The sequence below is a fragment of the Macrobrachium rosenbergii genome, chromosome 24 (genome assembly GCF_040412425.1).
Source record: "Macrobrachium rosenbergii isolate ZJJX-2024 chromosome 24, ASM4041242v1, whole genome shotgun sequence".
Lineage (NCBI taxonomy): Eukaryota > Metazoa > Arthropoda > Malacostraca > Decapoda > Palaemonidae > Macrobrachium > Macrobrachium rosenbergii.
This window is the reverse complement of record NC_089764.1, coordinates 30,246,564-30,261,474: the sequence shown is the minus strand read 5'-3', so window position 1 is coordinate 30,261,474 and position 14,911 is coordinate 30,246,564. Positions and strand designations below refer to the sequence as shown.

The 14,911-nt window shown below is 35.6% G+C and overlaps 1 protein-coding gene across 12 annotated transcripts in view; it reads right to left on the bottom strand.

Annotated features, from left to right (window-relative positions):
• Nucleotides 1-14,911, bottom strand: part of LOC136851956 (uncharacterized protein CG43867) — a 1,078,149-nt gene that overhangs the window by 38,468 nt on the left and 1,024,770 nt on the right. For 10 of the 12 annotated variants that reach the window (XM_067126317.1, XM_067126321.1, XM_067126320.1 and 7 more), the window contains 8 exons: nucleotides 11,652-11,782; nucleotides 10,893-11,502; nucleotides 10,531-10,656; nucleotides 9,098-9,314; nucleotides 4,133-4,228; nucleotides 3,481-3,631; nucleotides 1,355-1,493; nucleotides 336-500 (listed from right to left, as the gene is read on the bottom strand). In XM_067126317.1, the coding sequence (XP_066982418.1) occupies nucleotides 336-500; nucleotides 1,355-1,493; nucleotides 3,481-3,631; nucleotides 4,133-4,228; nucleotides 9,098-9,314; nucleotides 10,531-10,656; nucleotides 10,893-11,502; nucleotides 11,652-11,782 (1,635 nt within the window). The remainder of the gene's footprint in view (nucleotides 1-335; nucleotides 501-1,354; nucleotides 1,494-3,480; nucleotides 3,632-4,132; nucleotides 4,229-9,097; nucleotides 9,315-10,530; nucleotides 10,657-10,892; nucleotides 11,503-11,651; nucleotides 11,783-14,911) is intronic. The other 2 variants (XM_067126323.1, XM_067126327.1) reach the window with 1 other exon arrangement.

Below are 14,911 nucleotides of genomic sequence, written 5' to 3'. Positions count from 1 at the left end.
AATAAGTTGGGACTGCCATTCTCATTTTACTTTAACTATGGCCAAGAATATTTCCCTATAAAAGGGTAAATAAGGAGGATACTTGGTAAAAAATAATGTATATATACTTAGGAAATAATGTCAATATCCAACTCAACCTTTGCATAAATAAAAATCTCTAAGAAACTTTGGAATCTGTTTGATATTTTATACAGCCCCTGCCATTCTATTCTAAGTTAACAACAAAATGGCAACCAATTACAATATGAAAAATATAGGCAGATGGGCTGATGGTGTTCATCATCCAATTTTGGCAAATTGGCTCAAGAGTTAGGAAAAACAAAATATAAATTTACCTGTAAAACTCTGACCCAGTCTTCCACCAGAGCTGTGTTATCCGCAGTGAGGTAGTAAGTCTTCTTGCCTGTGTTGACTTCAAAAGTGTGAGCGCCTTCTGAGCGGGTAACTCGACAAACTTCGTTGAGAGTAATTTGGCCCGCTGGTTTCCGGTGAATGTCACTCTGTTCCATGGAATAAAATCAGAGAAATCCTCCAGTATTTTAGCAGCACTTCAACAATGTCACTGCATGATAAATTTTACTGAAGATTTATGAAATGATGATCACCACAAATGATGGTCATCATTTGTGATGATTCCACCACAAACGAAGACCATCCCGGAAAAATTTCCTTTAACTACACCTTACCCTCAGTGCCATGAGATGCATCATTCCATCAAGATTAGACCCAAAACTGAGGGCAAGGGGTGACCTAATTCTTTCATTTAGCTTAAACATATCAGCTACTCAAATTCTATGGATGAGGGGGCATACTGCTAAGCTTCAACTCTGTAAAAGTTTCAAGAGCAATCTAACTCATATTCAGCTACATGCTTCTCTTAGCAACTGAGGGTTAATCCTGGCAGCAGAAGAAATGAAATTGGAGCAGGTAAAAGGTGAGAAAGCCTATCTAATTTAGTTTGTAGAAACTAATTACTGTACAGCCAACTTATCCAACTTATGAGTTGGATTTTATTAACTGGTTTATGAAGGCCCCAGCAAGCAACAAGGGGCTAGGTGTCTATGATGTTCAACTCTTACATAATTTAACACTTACTAAAGTTCTCAAATTCTGCAAATATTCCTATAGATTACAAAATTCTGTATAAGGAAGTTAGTCTTCCTTAGAAAACCTGTTAAAATGTCTTCAAATGACATAATTCCAAATAATAAGAAAGATAATACTCAAGGTTTTTATTTTATTTCAAGGCATTTAATCAAAACGTTTCCTCTCTCCCCTTTCAGTACTGTAATGCAACAGAAAACTGCTCAAGAAACATAAATTTAATGTGAACACACTATCAAAATCAACTAACCTGACTTTTCCAATAGGTAAGAGTTCCATCTTTAAGGACAAAGTAACGCTTCTTCCATGTTTTTAGCTTCCCTCCTAGTTTTATGAGATAGCCGTTCTTTTCCAGGGAACTTTCTCTACGAGGTGATACTGTTCCTATGCTGTAAAAGAATTAGTTCAAAATATATGTTAATACTGAAAACAATCTACAAAAATGAAACATGAATACATTAGCTATTATCTCTTAATATTTGAGCATAAGAACCTCCTAATGATATATGATTTCTGTAGTTTGATTTTTTCAAAAGCTTTACCAGCAATAAGATTTTTTTTACAAAAAGCCTTTAATTTTTTGAAAAGCAGTGCATTTTACATTCATTCCCTTAACTGAATTAAAATAGGTAGCTCTCAAGAATCTAAAATTAGTGGTATGCACTAATGTACAGTCCTGCAAAAGGAAGTGATGGACTGTTAACGTGAAAGTCAAGAAAATAGTTACAATAATTTTTCCCTTATTTTTATCTAATGCATTTTCAATACACGTATACAATACCTGTCTTTCCTAATCCCTGTGGTTCCAGTCGCTATTTTTTCACTAGTGGCCCTAACTGCATGATTTGGCCTTTAAATACTGTAATTTTTCATTCACATTCAACGCCATATTCACATTTTATTTCTTGAAATGGAGTTTCATTCTTTTTGTCTATTCTAATCCACAAACTCATATAGAATAAGTTACACTAACAATAATCAATGAGCTAACAAAAATAGGAGAAATATCTGAAGCCAAAAGTGCATTTAATATTGCATAATTTTACACGTCTGACAACATGTGCTAAAATGACGTTAAAAGTATACTGGAATGCCAAATGTCAGACTCAAGCTCCTAAGTGTGGTTAAGTAGAAATGCAAATCAAGCTTTGCCCTCACTTTGCTTTAACAAAGAAATCCTCCAGTTACTTTTAACTTTTGTGAAACAGAATACAACATTATAAGAGAAACTATTACCTTTCTAGCACTGTATTACAATATTACAGTTTCACTTAAACAACCTCTTACCATAATTTCCTCATTATCTATTGCTAGCTGTACTTCCAAACTTTAAACTCTGTTACCTGCACAACTTGGCAGAAACACCACAGCTACGAGCAAAGGCCTTGGCTTTATGAAATGCTGCATATCATACTGCAATGCTTCTTCATATATGATTAATCTGGCTGACAAATTAATGTTTAGAAAATACTTCAGAAACACCAGATAGATATCTTAGCCTTTATAAAGTGTTGCATTCTATTCTTACATGCCTCTGAATTGAATATCACGGTTAATTAATCATAGCACTTGCAAGTTAAAAAACTGAAGGAAAATCACCGTCCTAAACACTGTCGTCCTGGGTGCCATCGGATTTGAAGACTCTTAGCAAGGAATTCAATCCTGTTAAAAGTTTCAGTACTAAGTATTCAGTTGCTGAATGTTTTTTCCGCAATTAAGAATTTCTGAATTACCAAAAGGTCAAAATGAAACATGTTTGGTCCTAACACAAAAGCTCCTAAAATTTAATCTTGTTAATCTGACAATCAGAATGCAGTACAGTACCATGAATCAGTTTCCCATACCATTAATGAAATGATTCTCACGAATTTGGTATTACTTCCCAAATATCTTTACATGTTTCACTTTTTTCAAAATTTTGCTGGATGGTTGAAGTAAATACTAGGAATGTTTATCAATAAGAATTTTGTGTGTAGTACTTTTAAATGTTTCATGAGACTATGAATGTCCTTACGGAATTACAGCTTTCAGGAGATAGCAATTAGATTTGAACTAGGTAATGGCATCACTGAATTCCAAAGTATACACAATATTGAATATTCTGTGTAACATTAAAAGTTAATCTTAGACATGAATACTGGCTCTCAAGTGTAATTAACACCTTACTTCTTTAATACATGGGCTTTTTGATGTGCCAAAGATTAATATATCAGTTCCTTAGCCGTAAGGATAAGATAAGCCCCTTGTCTTTATGCAACCAAAACTGCCTCATTCATACTGTACGTATTGCTCTTGACATTCTCACACATACAGTGTGGAAACAGCAAACTTTGAAGTCAAGTGAAACTAAGAGTTTATAAAACACAAGATACTTACTGACTTGACGTGAGGGTATTTGTTGTTGTCTCAATGCACGATGTTCTCGCACTGAGGGTGGGTGCCATGGTGGACTCGAGAGATCCGCTCTCACTTCGCGCGTCTGGTGGGATTGCATAGTCATCCGATACGCCAGATTCAAATGACGTATCTAAGATGAAAACAAATCTGTTGCCTTTAATCTTACATAGATTAACCTCTAATGAACTACTGTACTCATTCTTTAATCAGAAGTGAGTGCTGTACAGCAGGTGTTGACAACTGTGACCTTGCATAGAACGGAAAGACAAATAGCACAACTGATTTTCAAGTGAGTGGAAAACTGACTTTAGAATAAATAGTTACTGTACTGGTACAATGATACTTAAACACTAAAACTGTATCACAAAACCTGCAAAAAGTGGAAAAGAGTAAATTTACAAAAAAGTAATGAAGCAAAAATCTGTACATAGTATTCAACATTCTCATACTATATGTTCATCAATCTTTTCATACCTTCACCTGTATACCAAATAGCAAAAAGATCATGTAAAGCCAATGGTATAAAAAATGCCTTAACCAGGAGTGAAGTCTTTCTGAGGAACTGTACAAAATTCTTTTGAGAAAGAGGAGGTCAGAGAGCAGACCAAAGAAAAAAAAAAGTTACACAAACCCGGTATCTTAAGGGATGGCATTGCATCTGGCATAGCATCTGGTGGGATGGCATAATCGGCATAATCCCCCGAGTCTTGGGATAAGCGACTGCTGTCTGTGAAATAACAACATGGCAGAATATACACACCAAACCAAAGCAAAAAAAAAAAAAAAAAAAACACTCAGAACTGATCTGAATAAAGCAAAATTTGCAAATATGGCTAAAAAAAATTAAAAGATATTATAAAATGGCAATCTACTGATCAAATGCAGCAAAATATTCATGCAAAATATACAGCATTATATAAAAATTTTTTTTTCAGATGCGAATCTCTTATTTTTATACCTGAATGCCAGGTTAGTGCAGACTGAGTGCTGGGTAGTAGCATAAAACATGTGATACCTTGAATATAACTTATATTTCCCTAGCAGAGGTAAATTCTACCTGACTTGGCAAATGCTGCTTTACCTTGATTCCCACATGTAGAACAAGAGATGTCTACCATTCACAAGGGGTGGGAGGTGAACATCCCAAGTTACATGAAATGTATTCGTTTTATGGGAAATAAAAATTTACTTTTACTTATGTTAAACAGCTATTTAGAGGACAACAATTGGAGGATTTATACAGCCCTCTTTTTCATCCAAACTGAGCTAATACAAAGCTGGAATTCTGTGATGGATACAAATTCTAGCAGCTATGCAAAACAGGGAGTTTAATTAGAGCTAAGCCGTTAAGTCTTCAACCTATAAAATTTCATATCCAAGTCTACTTCTACTTATGGTGAGAGCCATGCAAGGCTGATTGTGAATATGAACATCTTATTTCCCATAAAAACTGGCTGCTACTGAATTACCTCCTTCAATGATGTGGCAAGGAATGAATGACACATAGCTTTTATACTCTCATAAATCAATTCCTGCAAATTCTGAAAAACCACTGCCCTCAACCAGACTAAAACGTCCCTGTATGGGTCTCAACTGATGAAGAACATGACACAGTAGCAAGATCTACAGGCCATCAAAGTCTTCAGGTAAAGATAATGAGTTCTTTTTTTGGGCAATTTCCCTAGTTATCCAAAATACTTCTTCAGGGGGTGGGGTGCTGTGAAAGCTCACCTACCACTTAGTTTACAGCACTCACTGAAAGTTTGGTTTGTCTCCCATTAACAGGCATTCAGGCATGCATAAAAGTAAGAGTTTGTAGCTCACTGAAAATATAATAAAGTGATTAAAGTGTGTGCCACTTAATTCGTGCAAAGCAAGTTGCTCCTTTAAAAGCTGTGGTCAATGAGAGAAAGAAAATTGCTCCTTATCCTACAGTCCAACTCATAAACCACAGAAGTGAAGATGTTAATTTCAAATGATTGCAATAATGATAAGGATCATAAGCTTTACAATAATAAAATACTTGGTATAAAAGCAATTACATTTATGATTACAGTACTTCACTTTAAAATTCCTGTTTTTAAACTTTAATGTGATTCAAATGGCATTCCTATAAACAGAATTCAATTAAATGGATAAAACAATGACATTTACAGAAGGTTATGTCTTTCATCATCAGAAAAAGGACTTTTAGATCGTCAAAAGTTTTGTTATTCATAGAATGCTAATCAAGTACTTAAATTCAATGAATGTTTTTGTACAAAAGTTAATTAACCTTAGAAATATTTTGACCAGACACAAGTTAAGTTAATAAAGACTCATAAGGTTGCACTGAATGATTAAGCATTTGATGGTCCATATGCCATTACATAATTGAAATATACCTTTCAAAACTTAAAAACAATAAAAATAAATTTTTAAAGAAATTTTGACCAATTATAAGTTTTGTCCTGTCTAGAATAGTGGACCTTTCATATACAGTAACTGTTTTTAAATGAAAATCAAGAATTACAGGTGATCCTTCCTGTATACTACTCAACGTTAAAATTTTTAAAGGTAAAAGTATTAGATATGCTTTAAATATGAATTATGTTTTTAGCTACAGAGCTATGTTATAACTTCTTTTATCAGCATTTAAGGAAGGGCCACTAATGATAATGCTGTAAAACTAGTGATTTCTTGTACTGTAACTGACTCACAATTAACTCACAATTACCTTTAGGCAAAATGCTAAAGGCTTTATGTCATTTTGTGACCTTTACAATTGACAATTGTTGAGAACTTCGGGATTTAATATATTGGCAGACTGAGCAACTAATGACTATGAGGTGAGGTTTATAAATGATGTGATAGTGAAAATAGGATGACCAAGTTTCATGTTGTTACTTTATAGCCTACATCATCCATTTGTAAAAGAGGAGAAATCTCTCTCATAAATATATACAGGGGTAATTTGCTAACACATACAGACCAATTTATCCAAGAAGTTCAATATGTCTGCCAACACACCACAGACAGGGGCCACTTGGACTCATCTGCACATTTGCCAAAGGATCACTACTTGATTTATGGATTCCTTCTAGCACCTTAAGGGCTGTCTGTTGGTTGGAACAAGATTCAATACTAAAGGCAGACCTGCATAATAAAACTTCCCCCCATCACTCTGCCATCTCAGGTATTAGAATTTCACAGATAAGAAGGCATGACATCAAACTTGACCATTCTTATATTACTCTGATTAATTCAAATAAAATCAAAATCATAAAAAGGTCTGTCTTTACGTTATTCAGAAACAGGTTGACGAGGTTGGACAAGTTGGGGAAAAGATAAACGAACCAATGAAAGGTATAAAAGTGCAGCTCTGAACTGAAGGGGTGCTGAACAAGCACCTTAGTATGGAGAGCAGCCTGCTACATGTGATTTACTGCAAGTAATAATATCCTGGGGTATTTGGATTTGAGGTGGGATACAATAGGCAAATATGGAAATCTACAGAGATTATACTTTATTCCCAGTACAATACTGAATGCAGATTTCAATCATGGATACTTAATTGGGAATAACAGTAAAGATCATGAAATAAATGAACTTGTACTTGAACTGAGTGAAATGTATAACATTTAACTAATAAGCTTATAGGATCACTCACAAAAAGTGTCATATAAACTGTCTAATTTCTCGTTCTGATCCTTCACGGATTTAGGGAAGAAAATGACTTGAGAATACAGAACAAGTTAAAGTGTCTGTAAAAGCACAATTTTACTTTTTATCATTGAAGATGCAGTCACTGTAAGAGCAGTGCATGTTAGAGGAATGACCATACTTCAAACAAAAGCACTGTGTACATTAGGGAGCTGATGCACATTTACAGAAGAGCGAAGTCGAAAAGCAAATTTTACATAAATCATACCATGCCTTACAGAATGCACTGATACACAGAACATGCCAAAAATGGAACACAAAGTTCATTTTTGATCCTGTCATTTTACCTAATTTTACTCATGATTTAATATGTATTTTTCATTTCTCATCCATCTTAGCTAAATCACTTAAATGTTTAGAATTTCTAGTTTTACTGCTTTAATGTATCTTGCCTAATGTATCTTTAGTTATAGCAACACTTTTTCCACAATACTATGTGAACCATGTTTTCTCTCTGTATAATTTCTTTTGTTCTCAAGTGGTAATAATGCCAGGAAAGTTCTTAAATTTAGGATTAAGTAAAAAATTATAAGGGATTTTTCACAAACACTACCAATTGGTGGGTTTCGTGACTGGTAATAATTCAATATAGTTTGGGAGATACAAGTTTAGCTCTTGGAGAGAAAAGGCCTGGGGAGGGGAGGGTACGCAAAATCCTTTGTGGAGGTTTGTGGTCTCCAGATGCTCTTGTGAAAAGTAGAATAATAATTTAGTTGAATGGGACCAAAGAATCCCAGTTTTCTAGACCATCAATAGACTTAACTGAAGGATACCACAGAATCCCATTTTTAGGCTGCTACAGGACTTGCCTGAAGGATTTCTTGTTGAATGAGAGGTGAAAACTAGACCAAGGCAAAGTTAGGAAAGTTACAAAGCTAGGAAGTAGAGGGGGGCTTTATATCAGTATAAGGGTGAAAATGTATGGTAAATCAGTAAACTGAAATGTGTCCAAAGTCATCATCTTTTAGCATCATGGACGATATTTCCATCCACAAGTTATAATAAGTACGGACATACAGTCACAAGAGATTTTATGAAATGAAAACATACAGGCACTCCTTTCCTAACATTATTAATCCTAAAACAATTTAATTATGAATATTCTCACTGAAAATAGTGGATTCATGGTTTTATCTGAGGCAAATGATAATCTAATTGCAAGTACTGTAATAAAGTCAAAAGACTGATGTAATGTTTAGGATAAAAGGCCAACTACTACAAGTATGGAATGGTCAAATTACTATCATTATGAAAGGCTACTGTTTTTCCTATTTCTTCAAAAATGATCTACAACAGTGAAAGCTAAGGGTTTGTATAAAAACACTATGACATACAGTGTAAACTACTGATTCAACTCTGCTGAAATAAGCCAAGGTAACAATATTATTATGACTTAAACATTTTCAAGGGAAATTAATAATTTTACATTGGTATTGTGGTTTCTTTTTAGAGGGGCCAAAATAAGATCTAACATAAAACATAAATGTAACCTTCCTGATTTTATAAACTTTTCAGTTCAATTGGACATGCTATTTTCCAAATCAAATTTACTAAAACTTGCTTTGTTTCGTACTGCAAAACTTACAAAAGAGTAGAATTGCTTGCAAGGTAAAAATTTCTCCATTATGGTAAAATATGCTAAAATGTCAGTATTGCCCTATTCGAAAATCTAACTGAAAACTTATAATAAAAAAATTTTAATTTAACCGAAACTATTATCACAGTAACATACTTGTGCTAAAACAATCAGGGGTAAATAAAACAAGCATGCACAAATAACACATGAACATTGTCTTGAAACTGTACATGTCACAGTTATGTATCATTCTATGGAACACTGATATAAAAGAAAATGAGACGAGGAAAGAAAACGGGATGACCTACGCCCACTTACCTCTTCTCATGCTCTTTGAAGGAGAGGAACCTGATAGTTTAGCTGGCGAAAGAGACGACGTTTTACTTTTCGAGGGGGAGCTGGAGGAGGACTCCGCTGAAGAGGAAGGTGTGTGAGATGAGAGTCCTCGTGAGTCTGAGCCCCCGCAGTGATCCTCGCCGTCGGAGGAATCTGACGAATCTCCGGTAAACGGAACTGACCTAATTTGACTAGCACGCTGAGGAGACCAAAGTGGGCCGTTTTAGTTATTCTGATGTCTGTTACTTACTCTCAGTTCACAACAGCTTAATTATATTTCCATGGGAATTTAGCATATTCTCTGACATTATAAACACCATGCCTAACACATGAAGATAATTTTTTTCAAAGATCAATTATATGGATGAAGTTCTTCAGTTGTCTTGAACCAAATATCTCTTTCGTTAGTAGAGCATGGTAATAAAATTAATAAAACTTCAGATCATTGGCAATCCCTTGGTTTTTAAAGTTCAAGAAATTAAGAAAAAATCGAGTAGTAAACATGATTTTCTTAGAGAACACTGATGGACAAGACAGCTTGATACAGAAGGAAAAAAGACTGAATGCTACTCCCATTGGAAATGTGGCAGTCACCTCTTGACAAATTTTACAGGACTCATGGAGAAGAATAAGTAGGGGAAGAATTTAACAGTGAAAGGAAAAAAAAAAGTCACTCGCATGAGTCATAATCTCCACTTAGACAGCAAGTCAAACTGGCAAGGGGAAGAATAAGTGTAAATTCAAGGAAGCCAATGAAATACTCTAAATATCAAAGTAATTTTCCATACAAGATAAAATGCTCCAACTAGGATCAATTCTAATGATTTTGTAATGGGGATGAAGATGATTACTTGTAGCATAAAAAATGCAAATTCTTCACAAGCATAGATAATGATACAAACTCTTGATCTCTAAATGAGAGTTTTGAAGTTATCTGAACATCCAAAGCCAGTTAAGGAGACGAATATCATTTTCATAAAACGGAACAGACGAAATGAATAGAATTGTCAACAGAGAATCTGTAGAGATTATATAAAAAAGGCACTGAACATGACTGATTTATAGAATCCCAAGTAGATATGATTTCCCGAGAGACACGTTAAAGAGCATCAGTGTTACGACTGTATCACAACGAAAGAGAAAACCCTCTCAAAATACTTGGGAACCATGCATCAATTTCTGAAGCCACGCTTTACTAGGCCCAAGTGATATTTTTCCAAAATACATGACAACAGTATTTACTTCCGACCTACCAATACCCACAAATCCAAGGGCATAACTTTTCCAAGCACTTGAACGTAGCTGGGAATCCTGCAAGTGTATTATGTACAAGAAATAAATTGGCTTAGTAACTCTGGACTCAACAGTTTCCTATGCACCACTCCAAAAGGCTGTCTAGATTTAGAGGAACTTACCCCTTTAACAGCAGCATAAACAGGCACATGTATTTCAGGGTAACTCCCAAGGCCAGAGGTCCTTACTCGATTTCGGGAATCTGCCGTAGCTGCTACTCCAGCACCAGAGAGTCCTTCTTGTGCAACCTAAACAGATACATAAAATGATCAGAGGGTGGATACATCCAGAACAAACTTTTAATAAAAGAGCTTTCTAAAGCAAGTTATTCATTAGTGGTCAATGCATAACATCATGAAACTACTCCAAGTTACAGGAAATATCCAAATTTGTGGTTCATACTTATCCCAACACTAGAAGAACCTAGTAAGCTTCATGAACAGTTATGACAAACTCAAGTAAAAAATGGTTAATTTACCAGTACCTGGTATATTCTGGACTCCCACGAAGGGAACCTGTGAAGAGGAGGTGTGGGTGGCTTTTCCCCATTCGTTTCATCCTCACCAGGCCAGTGGGTATTATCACGACTCGGTGTGTAAATCTCACTATAATCATGGCCTTCGTCCTTGGCCTGCGTCCTGTGACCATCATCACTGAGATGGCTGTCGCCTGACTGCACCAACTGACTAGAATCCGTACTTTCTGTGTTGTCGTACCCATCTAGTTCCAAGTCTAAACTATCGGCACTCTTTGTGACTGAGGCAGGTACACTACCACCCTTTTTCAAGTGTTTAGTTCGAGGCTGGGGCACGGGTTTGCGCGGGCTTTCCCCTCGACTACCAGCTCTAGAGCCCGTGCGTGGCAAACTACCTGTGCTCTGGGTCAAGCTATTAAGCATAGCCTCGAGAGGACTTTTGGGACTTAAACTCAAGGGAGTTTCTAGATCGACAGAACCGGAATCGACGCGGGAATCTCTGGTTTTTCTCTTTTCAACACCGGTCCTTGGGATTCCATTGTGTCGGGATTTAAAACGAATCTCACCGTAGTTAGCATCGGTGTCACTGGAACTCGCTCTTCGAAGACTTGCCGGAGACCTTCAGGTACATGAAAATGAAAGACGGATAGTTTCTAAATAATGTATACAGTCTAGATCTGAGTGTTTTGAAGAGCAAGGCTATCTGACTAACCAACCAGAGAGACATAATTTAAAATGAGTAAGAACAACCTGAAACCATTTTCTTACCTAGATTTGGAACGTCTGTCTCTTCCTAAGGTGGCAGGGCGAGATGGAATATAATCGGCCTCGTTGTGGCCGTCAGGGAGACTCTCGTCACTGTCTGGCCGATCGCCTTCATAACTTCCCCGGGAGGAGTCCTGCAATAGCAACCAGCGGAGATGAAGGAGACATTTCAGCATCAATATGTCATAAAAATTCCAATTAACACAACTGAAACTAATGGAAGGGAGCATTCACGAATGATGTTGGAATAACACAGGGCAATCTCATACTTTCTTTTCTAATTGTTTTGTCAGTAAATGCTGTGACTGTTTGTGTGAAGAGATGCAATAAGGAGGTGTTGGATGCTATTTTGACAGGGGAAAAAAAATCAGCTAATTTAGAATTTCTTTGTTTCAGGATGTACGAGCAACTCAAAGCAAAATAACTTCAGAATAAACAAAACATAATCAATCATGATTTATAACTTTACTGGCACCAGCAAAAAGCTTATTTTCAATTAATACCCACTGCTCCAGTTCACAGTCATTATCACACTGCTTCATAGCAGGTGAGACACTAATTAAAGAGCTACTTATAATACTGTGAATATACAAGTTAACTGCCTTCCAAGTAGTTAAGTGACACTGCACTTAACATCTGTAGTGGGTGATTTGACTGGGTGCTGTTCCCACCTAAAAGCTTTAAGGAAACAATATGAATGTGTTAAGTGGATTAACTTTCGAGTTTACATAAAAGAATTTACTTATTGTTTTAAAGCCTTTATAATGCTTGTAAGGAAGTGGTGCCAACACATTTGATTTCTACAAGCCTTCTAGTAAGTGCTGATGCCACCATATTCCTGTTACTGTACTACTTCTCTGTAAAGTATAAATATAAATTTTTGGGTCAAGTTTCCCAGTGAGATTAAGATGCCTTAAGGAACATTAAATGCTTAATATATATATATATATATATATATATATATATATATATATATATATATATATATATATATATATATATATATATATATATATATATATATATATATATATATATATATATATATATAAATATATACATATACATACATACACACACACATATATATAAGTTTCTGAATCACATCAGGATCGAACCCCAGTCTCTCAAGTGAGAGTTTGGGGCATTAGCAAATCCTCTACACAGGTCCTGTGCGGAGGAATTGCTAACGCCCTGGATTCTCACTTGAAAAACCAGGGTTCGGTCCCGATGTGATTCAGAAGTTTATTTCTGTGAAACACGTTACCATGTGTTCATTTTGTTCATTTCCATATATATATATATATATATATATATATATATATATATATATATATATATATATATATATATATATATATATATATATATACACACATACACTGCTACGTGAGAAAAAAACATAATTATTAGATTCTGCATTGGTAACTGACAACATAATGAGGAATCTTTACCAATGCCACATCTCTATCTTACATTCAGTCACTGAATCTTGTCGAACTGAACGAAACTCAAGGAAAACTAGTTTCAATAAACTTAAAGAAAACCACACGAACAATTTAAAAAAATTTCCAGTTACAGACGGAACCTTTGCTTCTCATGCTACCACAATCAACTGGAAGTCACATCACGCCACCCAGAAGCAATAAAGAAAACGACTTGACAAATGAAGAGCAGTTGCGAGAAAGGCGCAGGGAAATGTTCCTGAGATCTGCTGAGAGTTATGCTCAATCGAAGTGGAGCTTCACACCATCCAGATCTTCAAATAAAAAATGCTAGAAAACTTCTGGGACCATTTCATCATGCAGAGATCAAAGAACAGTCAACAAAGAGTACGAATTCACGATTCAAAGTAGAAATGTAAAAAAAACTAACATGATATCAATGTTCAAAAACCGACCCCAAATCAGAGTCAAGATTATGATCTGGGTTCGCTTAATCAGTTTGTAAGACATATTAAGAGATCAGAAAATCCTTTAGCATTCAAAGTTTGTAAGACATATTAAGAGATCAGAAAATCCTTTAGCATTCCAAACACAATGAACTAGGAATAATACAATCACAACATGGCCACCGTACCAACACTTAGCTTAATTACTAAAAAGCCTATGAATGGTATTTGGATAAATGTACTGTATCACAATGCTAACTGTAAAATAGTAGGATAAAAGTCATGTGTACTTCCCTTTTCAATAAGGTAGACGGTTTTCTGTTACATACCAATTTTTGGTGGAACGTTTCCCAGTTTTCTAAAATGGCAGAAAGATACAGGAAAAGAGGCTCTTCCTTTTCTTATGTCATACAGTAGTGTACTCAGCTAATAAGTAATTTTATATACATGCTTAACTAAAGTAGTAAACATAACGCGGTGCACTGTAGGCATTACGTAAGGTTCTTTGCAGCGTCCCTTCGGCCCTCACTGCAACCACTTTCATCCCTTTTGCTATACCTCCGTTCATATTCTCTTCCCTCCAACTTACTTCCCACTATCTCCTAACAACTGTTTCATAGTGCAACTGCTTTGAGGTTTTCCTCCTGTTACACCTTTCAAACCCCCTTTACTCTCAATTTCCCTCTCAGCGCTGAATGACCTCTTGTGTCTCAGTGCTTGGCCTTTGGCCTAAATTTTATGTTCCAATTCCAGGTGGTCAGAAAACTCTGGTTTGTGACGGAACCAACGCGGAGATACAGTATCTGTCAGTCGCAAAAAGGCCCTGTCACTCAAGGGGACAGAGCCTGACTGTTGTCAGAATTTTATTTACATACATTTACTCTATATGGGAGCTTAATTCACGGTTCATCATATTCCGAAACCAAGCGGAAACTGAACGGGTAAGATTCAAAGCTGCATTCATTTCCATCTAATGACGGAAACAGTCACATATAAAACTATGGGATGGACTTCCATTCAAAAGAGAAACTGGATTGAAAAACAGGAGGAAATTTAACTGAAGTAAAAATTCAAATAAAAATTCTACCTCCCAAGGAAAAGACCACACCTTCTGACACTCCAAAACCAAATTATGAATTCTTCAAACACCCTAGAAAGGAAACGTGACGTCCAAGAACTACACACATAAGAGAGTCAATAGCATTAAAATAGAAGACTCATCACAAAAACCCACCAAAACTGAACGATTTAAGTTGCCCAAATAAAGATAAAGACGAAGATGACTTGGAAATGATTTTCTTTTAGGTTTATCAAGTTTACCAGTTCAAATAGAATGACCCTTCTGTTTTTTCAAAAAGGTCTTAGTCAGTTC